Source organism: Vanessa cardui, chromosome 13 (genome assembly GCF_905220365.1).
Source record: "Vanessa cardui chromosome 13, ilVanCard2.1, whole genome shotgun sequence".
Classification (NCBI taxonomy): Eukaryota; Metazoa; Arthropoda; class Insecta; order Lepidoptera; family Nymphalidae; genus Vanessa; species Vanessa cardui.
Genome location: NC_061135.1, coordinates 1,417,489 through 1,437,506, shown reverse-complemented (window position 1 = coordinate 1,437,506; position 20,018 = coordinate 1,417,489). Strand labels below are relative to the sequence as shown.

The following is a 20,018-nucleotide window of genomic DNA, read 5'->3' as shown; positions in this document are numbered from 1 at the left end:
GTTAACGAACATTAATTACGCACATTTAAAATTTAATTTTAATTAAATAGGTATTTCTTGTTATGAACTAACCCGGGAAAGAAATCTGTAACATTATCTGTGTGCGAAAAAAATATAATAATGTTTCTGCAACTTTGTTAAAATAATAATTTAAATAAAAGTAAATTCAAATTGGCCCACAGTAGTTGTAAGAAGTTATATTTGTAATTTTTTACTGTGATATTTACAAATAAAGTATTTTCATACAGATATATATTGTGTTTTCTTAATAAAATATGTTTTATAAAATAAGTTGTTTATTATGCAATAACAAAATATTTAACACTAAACATAAAATTCTTATGTTAAGTTAAACAATAATAATTATCAATTAAATAAATATTGTAAGACTTGGATTGTCTTTATCTATTGATAAATCAAGTGTAAAAAGTATTCAAAAAGTCTGTATATACATTATAAATAACATAAGTAGGCATAATTATTAAAGATATAACATATTCATATCCAGTTTCTGACTTGGAAATATGTAATTATTTAAATTTGAAAAGCTCTTAAATAATATAATATAATTGTAAATTTTGATAAATATAATTTCTATATATTTCCTTGCTGTGCAAGTTAAATGCAATAGAGATTCTTTACACCAATCTTCATAATCAAGTGTTGGCAGCCATCAGATCACTACCACTTGCAATGCAATCACTTGCTATTATAATCCTACTGCTTGTATTAGCCTGAATAACGTCACAAGCAGCAATTTCAGCATAAGTCACCCCACCGATTACATACACCAAAATTGTTTTTGGTTTTAGAGAAAACCCACCTAACTTATCAGCTTTTAAAGTTTTCAATATTGATTTAGCATCTCTACATCCAAATTCCAAATCATTTTGCAGATTCAAATTCGATAACTTTTCATTCAATGTTTCCATACCATCCTTGAATTTTTCAATTACAGCCCCGCCCACTTTAAGATCACTAAGAGCAGATAACTTTGACAAAACATCTACTAAAGATTCTGATGTTAGTAGGGCATTGCATATAATTGCTACCAGTGGAACATATCCACCATTAAAGACATAACTTGGTGACTTTCCATCATCAGATTTAGATGGTAACTGCTTTAATTTATTGGCTACAGTTTGAAATTCATTCTGCCACCTTGGTAGCCTTTCGCTCAGGTTACCTAAATTGGACAAAGAAAGTTTCGGACTGGATGGCTGTATCAACAGCCCAGCAGTTATCAAGTTATTAAAAACATATAAAAACTTGTAACCAAATGCTAACAAATACTTGCTTACAAGGGTATTATATTCATCGTAAGACAATCCTTGAGTCAAACTGAGTAAGCACATGAGTCTCAAGCTATTGTAGATGTGGATATCTGTTCCAAAATTCTCATCAATGAAGGTAAAATTGGACTTCTTATTTCTGTTATTTAACATTTCACTCTCGGTAAATGTCAGATTTTCGAATTTATTATTCATTTCTGATATAATGGTTTCACTGACTAAAACATGATTGACTAGATTCTGTTTAAAAAGTGTTACTTGTTGTAACTTTGTCGCAACAAATTCTTTCATTTCCTTAATGCCTAATGCTTTAATGTCTTCATTTTTTAATAACTTGGCTTTTGAGCTCAATACACTTAAAACTTCAGAGAAATGTCTGTGCTTTATTTCACCATATAGATTATCTAATGAACTATCTAGAGTTATGACTGTATTTTTACCAGGATTTCCTGCAGTAGTAGTAAAATTAAGCTTTCCTCTCTTTAACTTTGTATCATTTCCATTCACTTCTAAATGGCCACAGCTGATATCAAAAATCTCACTCAAGAGTCCACTATATGTAGCTGGTGTGAGCAAGCTTGAAGCATAGTCCTGATCCCTATCCATCACGATTAAGGCTCCAATATCTTGTGAGGATTCAGAACTTATGAAATCTCTGGAATAACTCTCATTGTATACCTCCAGTATATCTAAGACACTTGCTGACAATTTACCTAAGGATAATATACACTTAGGTCGGCCAGTGACATGGAATAAACTCCACAAGGACATGGAAATGCTTGATAATAGAGAATGGTTCTGTTCAACAAATAATTGTTTATAAATAAAAGGCAATTCTAAGCTTAGAAGCTGATCGTCGAGGTACATTAATTCCCATGAGAATGAATGCAACTTTACTACATCATAGAGACCTCTGTTCTCTAATATTGAGTCAAATGTGGATATAACTTTTGGTACAATTATAATGTTGAAACATTTGGCATCTGCTAGCGATGGGTTTTGGCTCAAAACAGATGATATCTGATCTAGAACACACTTGTACTTTTTTATGGAAGCCGGTATTAAATAAACTCTAGTGATGTTTGCTGTAGTACCCAATTGAGGATCCATTTTGTATATTTTTTCAATTCCATGTTGCCTTGAAGAAAAAAATTAAATAATATAGTGGGTCAATTAAAAATAAACCAAAAAAAATATTTGCTGAATAATATAAAAACTTTTTAAAATAACAACGATATTCTAATAAACAGATATGTCATATCCATACTAAACAACAGAAAAAAGTGTGCCGCGCCGGGGACCGTTTACTTTAATTTATTTTTACATTTCGTTAAAAGTAAAAAGGATAGCTTGATAAAAACAATAAGTAAAAGGGATAACTAGATGTTTTAATTACGCAAAACGTTTTACTACGTAATTGTGATATATTTTAACGTATTATTATTACGTAAAACTAGTAAAGGCAAACGTCCCAATTAGGACGTTTTCTAGTCTTCACTTTTTGCGCGTTAATAACATATCTGTTTACTACAACATCATTGTAAAATAATAAATAAACATCTGTTAACTTCATTATTTATGTTTTTCGTTAAAACGGGATATTCTTACCTGAGCCAACTAACACCGCATATTCTTTCCAATGGTTTTATAAGGGATGGGTCAATTATTAAGTCCGCCTTGTCGCCACATTGGTCAAGAATCTTTTCTAATTTATGTTGTGAAATTTGACTTAAGGAAGCTAACTTTAAGGAAAGCGGCTGGTCCATTATTTTGTATTTTTAATAAAACCTAAAGTACATTAATTATTGCATTGTTTAACGAAATGCATTTATATAGAATCTAGCTATGCTTCTAAAAATACGCTCTGGTATTATTAGGTATAATAAAATTATATAAAACTAATTAAATATATGCGAAATGTTTACTATTATTCAATGACCACTTGTCACTCTTGTCAGTCGCTACTCGCTTGTCAGTTTTCGCTGGATGCCACTTGCTCATGGTTGCCAATGCTTATTCAGCTAATTCCCCAATAATCTTAGCGAAATTCCCCAAATTATGGAAAAAAAATGTCCCAATTCCCCACACAGAAATAAAGGAAAAAAATCATGTTATTGTATGCTTGTTTTTCATTTCCTAACAATAAAATCAAATTTTTGAGGTAAATTTCGTCAAATCAGACTAGTCATGGTTACTGACGACCTTGTTTTTTTTTCGTTGAATATGACTAGTCATGGTTAATGTGTTAAATATATAGTGTGTTTTTGCTACCATGCTAACTAATAATCGATTACATACAATACCAATTTTTGTACTAACTAAAAAACGGGTAAACAATCAATTACCGATCGTTTTGGAATAAAACGCATAAGTATAAATTCCCCTCATTTTCCCCGTATACGACAATCCCCACACCAATCCCCGATCGACTTGCGATTCCCCGCAATTTGGGGAATTCTCCGCACATTGGCAACGCTGCACTTGCTAGTCTTGCTACTTGTTTTATTGTCAAACGTTAAAACCATACTTGACAGTAGGGTTGCTGAGGATTCCTCTTCCGCTTCCTCATAATGCAAAAGTTCCGCAATATTTTGGGTTCCTCAACCGATATCGCTTCCTCAGAAATAAAAATTAAAAATCCTCTTCCGCTATCGCTTCCTCAAAATTAACTTAAGAGCAATTTAAGAGGAATCTGTAGCTGTAGTAGACACATCCTGCCCCACACCCACCGCTTCCACGTTTACCAATAGAGGAGAGGTACATGTTACTAAAGCTACTATTAAATAACGACATTAAAAAAAACTAATTAATATGCTTGAACACAGTCTTTTATGGTGAAAAAATGATCCGAAATATTTCGGAGCTTTAGGGCAATACCTATCTTCTCCTCCATCAAGTATGCCCAGCGAACGACGTTTTAGCAGTGTTGGATTAGTACGAGTATATGATGAGCTAAGAAACCGGTTGTCAGGGGAAACAGCGTCCAAATTATTTTTTACAAAAAAAACCTTCCTATAATTTATTTTGATTATTTATTAGTATTCAATTCCTTTATTTTGAATAATAAAATATTTGACTTAAGTAATTAATAAAGATATAAAGACTGCACTTTTTTTAGTGTATGTATGTTATGTACAGACAGGACAACGGCTTTTCGGTTGGGTCCGCTAGTATTTATATTTTCCTATCTTCCTAATCCGTTCTCTCTGTCGCTTCCTCATCCGCATCCTCTTTCTTGAAAAATATCTTCATCCTCATCCGCATCCTCTAAATTTGCGTTCGAAAAATCCTCTTCCTCCTCCTCTTCCTCATAATCACTTCCTCAACAACCCTACTTGACAGTATAAAATCGAAATAAACTGCAGTTTATATAAAGAATTCTAGTGCGTACATTTTGCAACAGAGCCAAGATAGCTTAGTGGACAGTACACGTAAAATACAATATTTACATTAATATTTCATCTCAAAATCTCTTATTAATATTTTTATAATGTTGCGTGTAAAATAAAATACAGATGTTGGCAAGACCAATACGAGAAATGTCAAATTAACTTTATTGACATTTTGCTATTTATATGCAGTCGGTGTTGACAGAATACCACCGATAGCCAAACTAACGTCAGTTGAATTGAATGTTGCCTATGATAATATATTTGAAAAAATTGCAAATCTATATTTTTATTTACAATATTCTATTTTTACTCTTGAATATTTTAAATTTTAAATAATTTTTAATGTTACTAAAACATATGTTAGCACAATTTCACAAAAGTTTACTTATTTTGATATCTCTCAAAATATTTCAGTAAAGTGAAGTGTCATTAGTTTGGCTGAAAAAAAATTGTCCTTATATTCCAATTTGTTATAGTTTTTTTATTTATGTTATATCCATTTCCCAAAAATCCCGCGAAAAGTCGACCTTGACAGTTATTTCCGGTCATGCGTCGTCGTTGTCGAGTTCGCAGTATCCTTCCCCTCCGCCGCTCCACCGCGGAGTCTCTCGTCTTCGTAAAATAAAATTTAGTGAAATGGCTGCGAGAATAATCAGAAAAATTGTAAGTTTGTAGTTCAGTGTAATAGTTTTCTATTTCTTACAATTTTCTGCATGAGACCCTTATCCCATTAACATTTTACGACGGCTCGTTTAATTTCTTTTATCATCCAAAAATAGACTTATAGTTATGTCGAAGAATTACATAAATGCGCTATTGAAGCCTTTTCGTGAGAGTAAAGTTGTCGAAAGCTTACTGAAATTGTTCGAGTCGGGGACGAATAAACCCTCCGGAGGGGTTGGGAGTGTGAAAAATGAGGTTAACAAAATTTTTTCGTGTCTTTGTTCTACGAACGAAGTGTAAGGTTATACTGTAGGGTTTTTCTGGTTTCGTTAAGGTCCCAGCGGGCCGAGCTGGTACCGCTCAGTACAGCACGGGAGTACGGAAGGTGACCCTTATTCCCGGCCACGGGATCGGGCCGGAGATCACTGTAGCCGTTCAGAAAATATTCGAAGCTGCCAAAGTGCCGATTGAATGGGACGAAGTGGATGTCACAGCTGTTAGAGTAAGTACACGTTTTAACAAGAATTCGATTATTTTAAAGACACCATGCCCTTAAAATTATACGATAAAACAACTTACTTTTATTTTTGAGTTTATAAACTATTTACGTTTTTATTTTAAGGGAAACCAATGTCAATAATTTATTATTCTTATAAGAATGAATGTGACATATTTGTAATTATTATATATATTTAATTTATAATTATACATTTCGTAAATAAATAACAAATATTTATGTTTTATCTGATATTTTTACTTATCATTTGTTTTAATTAGGGACCAGATGGCAAATTTGGAATACCTCAACGGGCAATTGACTCCGTCAATGAAAACAAGATTGGTCTTAAAGGGCCATTGATGACCCCAGTCGGAAAGGGCTACCGCTCTCTCAACTTGGCACTCCGTAAGGAGTTCGACCTCTATGCTAACGTCAGGCCCTGTAAAAGTTTAGATGGGTGAGTAATTATCATACTCTAGATAGATAGTCCCACAAAATATAAATATGTGAATATAAAAAAGTTTTACTAGCTCTGGTTATAAATGAATAATGTCATATAACTGGACAGACGCTGCTTTCCTTTTAAAGTTTTGTATTTCACATCTCTAAGTTATATTATATTTATTAATATCTATGTTTAAAGTTTATAAAACACCGCAGAGCCGCTAGGTTAATGCACTAGTAGTGTGTACATAATGTGGTAACCGGTAGTATCAAATTACAGTTCATACAATGTATTTGTGGTCTCGTGATATTTGCAATCTCATTATACGGCTGTGCAAAATATAATACAACACTTACTAACAAAACTAGACTAATCTAGATTTAGTCTGTGCGAAATTTATTTGTAGTTGTAATAATCTAATTTGAACTGGTTTTAAAAGTTGTGAGAAAGAACTAGGGTTGTCATTTATCTAGTGGTCTCATTTACATCCTAACTCACATGATACCTGAGAAACATTGAAGGGAGTTTTTTTATACAGCTTTAAATTAAATTTAGGATTAACTGTTGTAGATTTATATTATTATTATTAATATTATAAAAGTGAAAGTAACTCTGTCTGTCTTTCTGTCTGTCGCTTTTTCACAACCAAACCGCTTAACCAAATTTGATGAAATTTGGTATAAAGCTAACTTAAACTCCAAGAAATGTCATAGGCTACTTTTTTTGCATAACTCATGACAACCAAAACCCTAAAGCGAGCGAAGACGCAGGCAACTAGTAGTTCTTCATAAAAGTTAATACATAAGCTTGTACTAAAATTGTTAAAGTATTGTTTCCTAGTAAATTCCTAGTCCTATAATATTGATTTAACAGCTGGTAACCCTAGCAATGTCTTGTTCTTTGAAATAGGATTATATATAATTTCAGTTAGTTATACATTATGTAATATAATATCCTCTTTTTACATGATCATTTTAATTTTTAAAAATTTACAAATCTTATGATAATAATTTTTAATCATACCTAAAAATATCCATTTTCAGTTATACACTAATAACTGAATTGCCATTATTAAAAAAAAATAACCAGATTCTATTTTTAAATGAATTTCTATAGGCTTAAATATTTATTTTACAAATTATTGATGTAGTTTTGTCGCCAGATTTTTATCAGTGTGCACTATAATGATTACAAGTAATTCATTGCACTTATCTTTCAACGGTATCGATGATTGATCCGTCGTCAGAATTCCAAGTGAAGCGCCATGATTGTGATAAGTTAATACCGGATATCACATGACTTAATGATATTTGTAAAGCCGAAACAATAACAATATTTCCAAAATGACCTTTCTGACCTCTATCCATCCAACACAAAAGTCTTTTATCTTCTGTAGTAGAATAAATTATCGATTAGTAACATTCTCTTTTCTTTATGCCTTTTTGGAATTGGAAAAGATTTGTCCAAAAGGTGCAGTGCACAAGGCCCCGGAGTTCAGGGGGCCTCTAACCTAAACCTGAAGCTTCTGTAGCTAGATAATCACAACCCCGCGCACAAGATTTCTTATTTGGTATTTATAATTTTAAAGGGTAATTATTAGTTAAAGCAGGATGGGAAAGAGGGGGGGGGGAGGACCTGATTCTTTTTCTATGCACCGGGGCCCTTCCTCATCTAGCTATGCCACTGTGACCAATCCCAGTCCAAAGTAATTCCTATAAGGACTTAGGCATCAGGTTATGGTAATATTGAAGGGTAAATATTGTCTTAAATTTTCGCGATTATTACACATTGAAATAAAACTAGTTATAACGGATTTGAATCGCGTATATTAATTATTTTTAACATCCCGACGTTTCGAGCACTTTACAGCGTTCGTGGTCACGGGTAGATCTCAGTCTATCTATCAAATCCGTTGTAACTAGTTTTATTTAAATATTGAAAGGTTCTCAGCGAATGGACTAGCGTTATAGAATGATTACTTAAATAAATGTGCCGGTAAGTAGCGACCGTGAATGGTGTACTTGAATCGAAGTAAAATTGTCGATAAGAACTGATTCACTCGAGCCCGTGAGCCACTCAAGTTCGATAATCTTCGTTATCTCGTACATGACAAACCGGGGTTACCGGATTGTTGTTAATAATAATTACGTAACTGATAACGTTTTGCGGGCTTCGTTCATTAAGATAAATAAAACTAATAACTTTACGTTGCTGCACACTTTTTTTTTCCTAATAAAAATATCATTGTGATTGGTTCAATGAAGGTTTTACTAAATGGATTAATTATAAATAATGTATGAATTATGTGAAGGAAATTAGCTTTTATACGCTATATTAAATGGTATGTCTTGTTCGTGATCTGATCTGCGTCCTCTACTACGGTCTACAGCATAGATAATATTCGGTAATATAGAAACATTATAACGAGCTTTAGCCCAACATTCAGTAGTACTAGTACAATTCTGGTTCAATATTTGGTACATACTTATAAGTCGCCATAGAAATTTCGCCTTTATTCTACAGACTTTAAGGAATATCGAAATCACACTTTTTTTGTACCTCATTTCACTAATCACGTCTGTTCGCACGTTTTACTTTTTTTAATTTCTTTATAAAGCCATAGCGCTGCTCTCTTCGCGGCCAGTAACTTTTTTCCGTTTTCTAAAATTAATTATTTGGTTAAATCATAGCATACAAGAATCCTCTTTAATTTTCTGTGCTTCTATGGCTGGAAGTCTTCAAAATAACACCATAACCGATGTGAGCAGCTTTCATCCCATAATCACTGCGACAAAATCGCTTTTCGCTATTAATATTTTTGGAACCAGAAGTAGGAAGTAGGTTAACCTCTAAAACAATTATCCTTAATTTAAAATAACAATCAATCTACCACAAAAGAAAAACATTTAGTCTACAACAAATAACCATCAATAATCACATTACACCGTAATCATTATATTCGCGATCCCAATATGTCAACTACGAATCTCCCGCCTTTTTTTTTAAAGGGAAGTTGTGTGACTTGACGCAGATGTTGCTTGTTTATTCCAACAATATATATAAAGTAGATTTTAATTTATCACACAACCAAATTACATTTACAAAAAGATCTTTAAAACACTATGTACAAACAAACCCCGATGTTATTTCTTATATATCATATAGATTTTTATGCTTATCGGATAATTGTGTTATCATTATAAATATTGACGTATTCCAGTAATATGCGGAAAAAAAATATGAAGTGAAATAATCCAAGATTGGAAAACCGTATCTGTCCGTAGCATTGACTACGTTCTTATCATATCGAGTTAAAAATATATCGTCATATATTTGAATGCGAAATGAAAATCTGTCGCCTCTAAATATGTTTTAATTTATTGTCTGTGGTGTACTGAATTAATATTTACTAACAATTATGTTTTTTTTTTTTAATTGTGACTAGATAATTTCACATAAGATGCCAGGTATTTTTCTAAATCTTGGTTATTTGTGCATATTTTTGTATAATACATTTAGTTACGAATGTGTGTGACGAATGTTTTTATAATATAAATATACTAAAGAATTTGTTTATTTACGACATCACATAAGAAACTTCTCACATTATCAGTGTTTCTTTAATATAGTGTCCATATATTATTATATACAAAAAAATCATCCCCTCGACACACCATCTATTTAAAAAAAACCGCTTCAAAATCCGTTTCGTAATTTGAATGTTCTAAAGCATACATAGGGACAGACAGCGGTAAGCGACTTTGGTTTGGGATTTTAATGTTAACATATTAAACAAAAAAAAAATTGTCTGCTATTACAGAGAAGGGTCTTATTGAGTAAATAAGTGCTAATGAGTTCAATACTAACAGTATAGGCCATATTCACCATTACCAGCTCCAAACATTGTTCCACATCACACCGACTTATCAACATATTCTCACACAATCATATCTATGTATGTGACACCCTTCAAACCGGAACACAACAATACTGCGTACTGTGCCTACCCAGACGGGCTAGCACGAAGCCCTGCCACCAAGTAATGTATGTGACGGTGTCTCCTATCTGCCGTTGCAGTATCAAGACGCTGTACGACAACGTGGACGTGGTGACGATCCGCGAGAACACGGAGGGCGAGTACTCGGGCATCGAGCACGAGATCGTCGACGGCGTCGTGCAGTCCATCAAGCTGATCACGGAGGAGGCCAGCAAGCGCGTCGCGCAGTTCGCCTTCCAGTTCGCGCGCGACAACAAGCGCAAGAAGGTCACCGCCGTGCACAAGGCCAACATCATGTGAGTGCCCCGACACCAGACATTATTTAAACGTCCTTCTAGCATTTTCTTAGCCTTTTCTATGGAATATGACTAGAAAGTAAAAGTAAGTAACAGCCTGTAAATTTCCCACTGCTGAAATAAGGCCTCCTCTTCCATTAAGGAGAGGGTTTGGAACGTATTCCACCACGCTGTTCCAGTTCGGTTTGGTGGAATACACGTGTCGCAGAGTTTCTATGAATTTAGACACATGCAGGTTTCCTCACGATGTTTTTTTTAACTACCGAACGAGATTATTATAAACACACATTAAGCACTTGACTTTTCAGCGGTGCTTGCTTGGTTCAACCCGCATCAATAAGATGCACGCGTTCTAACCACTGGGCTATGTCGCCTCCTTGATATACTCGAACAGTAGACATTATTTAAACGTTATTTTAGTGCTAGAAGTGACTACCATCTCAATAGACACTGGTTCTGTAAGAAAGATGAACCATCCCTTACATCATGAAAGCTTCCTCAACCTTAGGTACTGAATTGATATTTCCCTTGTGCCGTTAATTACTGGTTCACTCACTCGCATCAACAAAACTTAGTATTGCTGTTAAGCGACGAACATGTTCTTTGTTTGTAGAAAATCTGATGATTGAATGGTAGGTTGTATGTTCACAGACCGGTTTGCACAAAGCCCTTGGGACTTTTCTAGCTAAACCCCAAGTCAGAACAATTTAATTGTTTAATGGCACTTTTAGAGTGGGTGGTAGCTGACCAGGCTTGCAGGAATACCCAAAGTAAAAAAGTCACGATATAATTTGTCACGCTTGTGATTTATGACGTTATCATATCTTGTAATTATATTTTGTAGTTTCTTGATGAATTGGCTAAATATAAATTTCTGTGACAATTAGTGCTAAAATTGGCATAAGCTCTCTGCTAAGAAACATTGTAGCAACGAACTGTGTCACAGTCACATTCCTCAAATGTCAGTCAGACAAGAAGTAAATGAAATGCAATTGAAATTGAATTGAGGTATTTATAAAAAAAATGAGTTCGTATACGTAATACTATTGAAACTTTTTTGCGTCTTAAATGTAACATTTCGAATTTTAACTTATTCGAGGAATTTACTTCCGAAAAATTACTTCTAAATTCCATTTTTATTATGAAAAGTGAGAAAGTTTTGAAGACCTATATCACTTGTTTATAGAATGTGGCAAGACTCAGAATTATAGAAAGTTACTCTTATCTAGTTTAAAAGCACGTTTGTTCGATATGGGATTTTCTCAAAGTATTATTTAATAGCTATTAATAAAATAAATAGTATTAAAGCAGAGATAGCCCAGTGGTTAGAACGCGTGCATCTTAACCGATGATTGCGGGTTCAAACCCAGGCAAGTACCGCTGATTCATGTCCTTAATTTGTGTTTGTAATTCATCTCGTGCTAGGCGGTGACGGAAAACATCGTGAGGAAACCTGCATGTGACTAATTTCAAAGAAATTCAGCCACATGCTGGTCCACCCCGCATTGGAGTAGCGTGGTGGAATATGCTCCAAACCTTCTCTCAAAAGAAGAGGCCATTAGCCCAGACGTGGGAACTGGGAAATTTACAGGCTGTTTTTGTCGGTGTTGAATATTAAAAACAAAAAGAAGTACATTGTTGATACGGTTTTAGAGTATGGAAATATATGGCGTTATTACTTGCGAAGGTAAAACGGTCGGCCTCGAGCCTCGAGATAATTGTCACATATTAGGTTCGTCTTCATTGTCGCTAATAGAGCGATATCGAATCACCTGTTTTACGAATATAAATATCAATTAAACTGATGGTTCAATGCGATTTATATTAAAAATAATCTTGCACTTATTAATATAATATTTTATTACGTAACGTTGATTCTACCGAAAAAGTGAACATACATTCATATTTAATTTATTCGCTATTTTTCAGTTTTATTCGATAAAAATAAACGAATCATCTGTGAGTTATAAATTTTATATGAAACTCATGGATGTATGTTTATTTATTTATAAGCCTTTAGAATTGTTATCGTATGTCATATAAAGATTATTAGGCTAAAAATAAAGCGTCAATTGTTGTAATCAGTTTATATTATGAGTTTAAAAATGGTTATTTACTTACTAAGGCTGAAAATACTACTTAATTTATTCTAAAATCCCTAAATAAAAATGCATTTTATTAAACGTTTGTCACGTGACACAAAACGCTCCTGATTGGTCGTGCTTATTATGAAGTCACTTGTTTGTTAACCTTGCTTGCCTACTATATGTACCACAGATTAAAATACAGGCAAGTGACTTCATCGACACCATTGCAACGCCATATTGTCAAAGTAGCGTTTTCGCGCGCTATTTAATTGTGGAATTTTTAATATGATGATTTTTATATCACTTTTCGGCAAATGTGTACTAGAAATAAAAAAATCAACGTTTAATGGGTTCCTTAAACTCTACCAAATAATAATAAAATAGATTTGAAAAACCAGTCAAATAGCCAATTTTTACCCATTAGATAAGAAATTCTAAACCTAGATTCTAACGAATTCAATTTCAACTGTTCGTGAAATTCAAACATATAAAATAACACACATATATACTACAACTATTTTATTGAACATGCCTTCAGTAGCATAGATAATATAATATGTATGTTACATAAGAGCTACGAAATTTATCTGTGTAAATGCAAATATTGTACCTGGGCCAATATTAACACCTACTCACTAAGTAAAAAGTTAATATGTTAAACATATATTTGACATAATATGTGTTAAAATCAATATTTGTTGCTATTCTTGTTTAAATTGATATACTCGAAGAATTCTCGTATGCAGAATGTATTAGATTAGATTGAGGGGAACAACCATACGAACAAATATTAGCCGCGATGGCCCAGTGGTTAGAACGAGTGCATCTTATCCGATGATTGCGGGTTCGAATCCAGGAAATCAATATGTGTTTATAATAAATCTCGAGCTCGGTGGTAAAGGTAAAACATCGCGAGAAATCTTTCATGTGACTAATTTCAAAGAAACTCTGTAATATCTGGTGGATTTACACCAACCCAAATTGAAATATACTCCTAACCTTCTCCTCAAAGCTGTGAGAAATTATATTCAGGCATTACTCAGGCTATTGTTGTTGTTGTTAACATATTTTTAGCGATATGACGTCATAAAAATGTATGTGGTTGCAGGCGAATGTCAGACGGTCTGTTCCTGAGGTGTTGTCGTGACCTCGCCACTCAGTACCCGGATGTAAAGTTTGAGGAGCGGTATCTCGACACGGTTTGCCTCAACATGGTCCAGGATCCTTCAAAATTCGATGTTTTGGTGAGTATTTAATGTTAATCCTGTTTTTCTAATTAAATGATTTAGATTACGGAGTTTAAACATTTAATGGTAGCGAATTATACGAATTATAGTTTTTTATTTTTGAAATTTGCACTACTGTTATTTTCAAGGTCAAAGAGGATAAAAAGTTTATCAAAAATAAAATAAATAAAAATAAACTTTATTCAAGTAGGCTTTTATAAGCACTTTTGAATCGTCATTTTACAATTAAGTGACGCTACCACCGGTTCGGAAAGTAGATTCTACCGAGAAGAACCGGCAAGAAACTCAGTAGTTACTCTTTTTTAACATTTAAAAAATACAACGTCGTGTTAATTAAATACAATTATTTCAATTAATGTATCCTGCTTGGATAACTAACCATTAATGTCCTTGAATATCTGTAAAGGTATAAGAAAAATCTTCTTTAAAGGCAATTTGTATGAAGCGATGAGTTGATGTTGTGTGTGTGATGTTACAGGTGATGCCCAACCTGTACGGAGACATCATGTCGGACATGTGCTCGGGGCTCGTGGGCGGACTGGGCCTCACGCCCTCCGGCAACATCGGCAAGAACGGCGCGCTCTTCGAGTCCGTGAGTATCGCGCACACACACACACAAACACACACACACACACACACACACACACACACACACAAAACCCGGGGGGGGGGATTGTTATGACAGTACTTAATTATCTAAATCGTCCCGAATTGTCTCGAATGTAAAGGCCTATTTTACATATTATTATTATGTCAGGGTTTTCTAGTAAACATTAATAGTTGATTTACTATTATTTTTAAATATTAGGATTATATTAATTGCAGTAACTTTTTAAATATAAAGTCGCTTTTGATGAATTCGATTGTGAATCAAAACATTTTAAATTATATTAAAAACATGACAAAGATGCTATTGTGACATATTATAAAAAAAAAAAAACTAAACAAAACTGCTGTTCAGACTCGAGACAAATGCATCCACAGTCAACAAAGTCTACCATACACACCACTTGTTGTAATGTACACAACTCGCATACACTCACATTGCCAAATATATATATTGATGTACGCTAATAAATATACATAGAAAATCATATATTTAATTACAATATACAAGATTTTAAATATTTAAAAATACTTCATAAAGGAAATGTTTATACCGGACCGAGTTTATTTTGAAAGTGATAGTGTTTTAAAATACTGTGCATCTCAGCAGTGAAAATATATCAATTGAAAATGTAAGTCTGATCAAAAGATCTTTGACGAAATTTTTACTAACCAGTGTGGGCATTGAAAACATTACTAAAATATGTTTTGCATGAATATATGTTGTGTCCGTTATAAAAATTAATACACAATATTATGTCTAATAACTTTAATTGTATTTATAATGAAAATAACGAATTAAATATATACTGAGATTAAATTCTATATATTCCCAATAATCAATACACTTAATATCACAAAATTTTCTATTTTATTACATTGAAATATTTAGATTATATGTATATGTGCATAATATATGCTTCAAGTTATTTTAAATTAAGTTTTAAAATACTCTATAAAATGATTATTTTCTTAGTCAATAATATAGGAATGAAGTAACTAAATAAAATGTAAGGAATACCTTTGAACATATATTTTATAATTTTATAACTTCAAGAAATTATGACATAAATGCCTGATTGGGTATTAAAAAATTGCTTTATTATCTGTTACATGAAATATAAGCACGAGGTACAAAATATAATGCCAAAAATCATTTACACCATATAATTTTTGTGGAGTAATAACTATTTATGAGTAACTAATCTTTTTTTGTGATCATTATTATTTCTAAATTACATAATGAGTACTAACTGGCCTAAAACGGTTTTTACAATAATATATGTTAAGTACATGTATATGACTATCTCATTTAAAAAAATGTACAAAGATAAATCGGAAATGATGAAATTGTTCAGTTTTTCTTTTTAGTAAAAGTAATCATATAATATTATAATTTAAAGTTTTTTATCTCTATGTAAAGATTTTAGAGATGAGTTCGGGACATATTTTTTGAAAAAAGTCACTAATATATCATTTCCAATTTATACTTGTACAAATAAAATCAAAACTAACCCCATAATTAATATATATACTATAATCAATTTTGTCACCTACATTTCCATCGCTGGAAAATTGGTTACTTTTGTTCATAAACCGACAAAGGTTAACAGAGTCACTCCGGCTGTGTATATACATACTATAATCAATTTTGGCACCTACATTTCCATCGCTGGAAAATTGGTTACTTGTATTCATAAGCCGACAAAAGTTAACAGAGTCACTGTTGTCAGTCCGGTGTAAGTGTCATGTAATGCTGGTGCAGGTGCACGGCACGGCGCCCGCCATCGCGGGGCAGGACAAAGCTAACCCCACGGCGCTGCTGCTGTCGGGCGTCATGATGCTGCGCCACGTGGGGCTGGGGGCGCAGGCCGAGCGCATCGAGGCGGCGTGCTTCGCCGTGCTGCGCGAGGGTCGCGTGCTCACCGAGGACCTGGGCGGCTCCAGCTCCTGCACGCAGTACACCAACGAGATCATCAGCAAGCTGCAGTAGGACAGCTCCCCCCCCGCCCCCCTCGCTGCCTTGCCCCTGTTACTCGAAGACATTACATTGCATTACGGTGTATGTCTTCCACATATCTATCCGGACCCCCTGGCCGGGGCACATAAAGTGATAAAGATACTTAACGCCTTCAAAGAAATCGACCCCATTGATATATTATGTAAAATTTAACACAAAATTATTCAATATATTTTTCAAAAGCACTGTGAGACGGTAATCATATTATATTTAAACATACAAATAGTACTAAAGTTTTTAATTGATTTAAAAAAACAGTATTATTTTAAACTCATATGAAATATGAGTTTTAAGTTATTTATGTTTAATTATATAAAAGTAGTAGTATTTTTTTAAATGTATATAAGGCAACGCAGCGATGGAAGCTAAGTAGATGTTTAGCTAAACTAGATCAATTGTATATTAATAATTAAATGAAATTGTGTTTTGTTGTTATGTATTGTAAAATGTGCGATAGTTCATTAAACATTTCATAGCGGAGAGATCTGTTAGGTCGGAGATATACAATGATTATTGTTCAAGCCTACTTCAAATATTTTTTTACATCACATATATTTTAATGTCACACCTAATTGATGATGTATTTAAACCACCATCACAATAGTGCTACAATTTGGGACCTAACAAAAATTTAAATCAAACTAATTATAACGGATGAATCGCGTATATTAATTATTTTTAAACATCCCGACGTTTCGAGCACTTTGCAGTGTTCGTGGTCACGGGCAGACGAAAAATAATTAATATACGCGATTCATCCGTAATAATTAGTTTTATTTAAATGTGTAATAATCGCGAAAATTTAAGACAACCTAACAAAAATTGTCAGCATACTTGGAAAAACCACACAATCTTTTACAAAGGCAACATTATATAGCTACTTACCAGTAGTGGGAAAGCTCGTCTGATTTTGGTAAATGGATGAGGACAATGTATTCAAGAATTTGTAAATTCTGTGAATTGTAATTTGACATTGAAACCTAGTACTAGGATGTAATCAATGATTTTTTTTTTTAAATATAGAACCAAGTATTTATTAATCTGTGCAAAACCTGATGTCTAAAAAAATTACAAAGAATTTCTATTGAAATGAACACATAGATTGTTTTGTTTGTATTTTGTAAATAAAATGGATACATGTATGTGGAATGTAATACAATTTGTATGTTAACAGAGAAAAAAATTCATTGCATTGAAAGGGAAGGGAAAATTATATTTTCACAAACGAATGCTGCAAAATGGAATGAAGTGTTTGTGTTCATGATATTCATCGTATTTAAGTTATTTATTGGCCTCTTGGCATTTTGATAGTGATACACGGCTGTTTAAGTGTGATGCTAGGTAGATTTTCATATTGTAGTCAATAAAATATAATAAAAAAAAGTATTCAATCAATATTTCATGTTTTCCCGTATTCTATTATTTAGTATCAACCTCATTGCCCATATAACATACATATTATTGTGTTATGATACTCTTTATTTTAATTTATTAGGTCATGTCACATAATTTTTATATATAATTTAAAATTTGTTCAAATATTGCAATTGATTTTTGATGATATAAAAATGCACCATTATTATTAATTGAATAATGGAAAATTATAACAAACTTATTGTTACATAATTCAATTTATATTTGCAAAATTACTACATCCTTAAACATCTTATCTTATGATTGATACTGAAGTAAACATTTACCAATATCAGCCATAATAAACAGTATTTATGGTATATATTTCATTTAGTATAGATTTAGTTAAACGGGTTACCTAATTTGTGATGTTTGAATCATTCCATTTTTAGTTTGTATTCAGTATTATTTGTATTGATCTACAATATTTATTTCCAGTGAAATGAATTGTAATACATATTACAATTATCAGATGTAATCTGACAATAAATGTTATAATAAAATATTGTATTGCATTCGTGTTTTTTTATCCCATAGGTAAATAAATCGATTAAAACAAATGTTAATACTAAATGAACGGTAAGTGTGTTTACGGTGTTACTTTTCCAGATTTCGATAAGTTGATCAGGCATTGAAGGAACTCGAAAGCTACTAATATTTATTATAATAATAACACGCTGTTGAATGTTTACAATAACGTTTTTTTAACGATATTTCTATTTAATTTATTCCTGTCACAAATCATCACGTCACTACGTTAACATCATAGTGATGGCACACGTTTGATGGCCATTTTAATATAGAGCTTAGAAAACTTCCTGGAATATATGTTGTCGGGTCTTTTTAATTTGAACAATTTCGTCTACCAGCCAAGATTCCAATAAAATACGTAAATAATTCATTCAGTTTGTCATCATGTACTTAAATATATTTTTTATTTTGCCTAGGTCCATGGAACAGCTCCCGACATCGCTGGCAAAGACATGGCTAACCCCACAGCTTTACTCCTGTCCGCCATCATGATGTTAAGGCATTTACAACTTAATGAACACGCAGATAGAGTTCAAAATGCCTGCTACGAAGTGTTGCGCGAAGGAAAGTCTCTTACCGGTGATCTTGGCGGTACTGGCAAATGTAGCGAATACACCAATGCAATTATTTCGAAATTAAATTAATTATATACGCATGGTAGGATTTTTCCCGCCCTTTTGGACTTAGAAGATAAAAAAATGTTACCAGAGCCTTGAACATGATTCAAATTGTGAATATGGCGGCATAGTATTATTTTTTTTAGATAAAATTTACAGCAATCACGTAGAAAAAGCAGCGATATGAAATGCCAAAGTACATTTTCACCTTGAATGCAATTCATTCATTTAAGTATTTATTGAATGAATTAAGTTATTAATATTAAAACGAAAACATTGTTATCCTAAAGAATTATAATCGTTATTTATTAGAACTTGACACTAAAGAGTTTCTTTGTCAAACAAGGAATGAAATAAAATTTCAAATAAACCATTTATTAAAAATTTCTGTTGTTTTATTTTTTTGCATGTTTCTTAATAATTAGACGAATCATAAAAATAAAATAAAAAATTGTTTTAATTTCACGACTTGAAAAATTTGCTAAGTCATTAATTCTGAAGCCTTCAATTCTAATTTTATGTGAAATTAGATAAAATAAACAACGAAAAGACTTTCGATTTTGTTAAATGGGAAAATATTCAATTTTGCTCATGGCTTATTTGCAAAGTTGGTTTGCATGAATGCTGCTTTTCACACTTTTGAAAACGTATCGACTTTGAGGCACTTGTCAAACAGGTGCCGAAGATATTCAATCTCCAAGACGCGGCACAGCTCTGAAACATCGTCGTAGCATGCGCGGTGGCGACTGGCCACACACTTGCAGTGCGTTAAAAACCAGAACGAAAATATTTATTGTATCTTTTTAGATTATTATAACAAGACATCAATCATATTTTAATATACCATATGGTATTTTTAATATAAGGATATTGCTTGAGCAGTAAGTTATTGAAGCAAACGACTCATAGGCTG

At 32.7% G+C, this 20,018-nt stretch overlaps 2 protein-coding genes across 4 annotated transcripts; one reads left to right on the top strand and one right to left on the bottom strand.

Annotated features, from left to right (window-relative positions):
- Positions 1–380: 380 nt before the first annotated feature.
- On the bottom strand, positions 381–3,268 carry LOC124534595 (vacuolar protein sorting-associated protein 33B). The gene is made up of 2 exons (XM_047110519.1): positions 2,901–3,268; positions 381–2,430 (listed from the first exon to the last, which is right to left on the bottom strand). Exons 1-2 carry the CDS (start codon positions 3,056–3,058, stop codon positions 657–659), a joined length of 1,932 nt encoding a protein of 643 aa, XP_046966475.1. The 5' UTR covers positions 3,059–3,268; the 3' UTR covers positions 381–656.
- A 1,946-nt stretch (positions 3,269–5,214) lies between these two features.
- LOC124534593 (probable isocitrate dehydrogenase [NAD] subunit alpha, mitochondrial) lies at positions 5,215–19,491 on the top strand. Of its 3 annotated transcripts, none has more exons than XM_047110517.1 (7): positions 5,215–5,347; positions 5,682–5,849; positions 6,125–6,303; positions 10,369–10,584; positions 13,780–13,915; positions 14,397–14,510; positions 18,905–19,491. In XM_047110517.1, exons 1-7 carry the CDS (start codon positions 5,321–5,323, stop codon positions 19,130–19,132), a joined length of 1,068 nt encoding a protein of 355 aa, XP_046966473.1. In that variant the 5' UTR covers positions 5,215–5,320; the 3' UTR covers positions 19,133–19,491. The 3 variants fall into 3 exon arrangements, with proteins under 3 accessions (XP_046966473.1, XP_046966472.1, XP_046966470.1); XM_047110516.1 differs by having other exon boundaries at positions 5,311–5,602; XM_047110514.1 differs by lacking the exons at positions 5,215–5,347; positions 18,905–19,491 and adding exons at positions 5,359–5,602; positions 16,290–16,686.
- The last annotated feature ends 527 nt before the right edge of the window (positions 19,492–20,018 follow it).

Coding starts and splice junctions, on each gene's coding strand:
- LOC124534595 (XM_047110519.1), bottom strand. CDS start 3,058: ATGGACCAGCCGCTTTCCTTAAAGTTAGCTTCCTTAAGTCAAATTTCA. Junction 2,431..2,900: donor TGCGGTGTTAGTTGGCTCAG/GTAAGAATATCC, acceptor TTTTTCTTCAAG/GCAACATGGAATTGAAAAAA.
- LOC124534593 (XM_047110516.1), top strand. CDS start 5,474: ATGTCGAAGAATTACATAAATGCGCTATTGAAGCCTTTTCGTGAGAGT. Junction 6,304..10,368: donor CCCTGTAAAAGTTTAGATGG/GTGAGTAATTAT, acceptor CTGCCGTTGCAG/TATCAAGACGCTGTACGACA. Junction 14,511..18,904: donor ACGGCGCGCTCTTCGAGTCC/GTGAGTATCGCG, acceptor TATTTTGCCTAG/GTCCATGGAACAGCTCCCGA.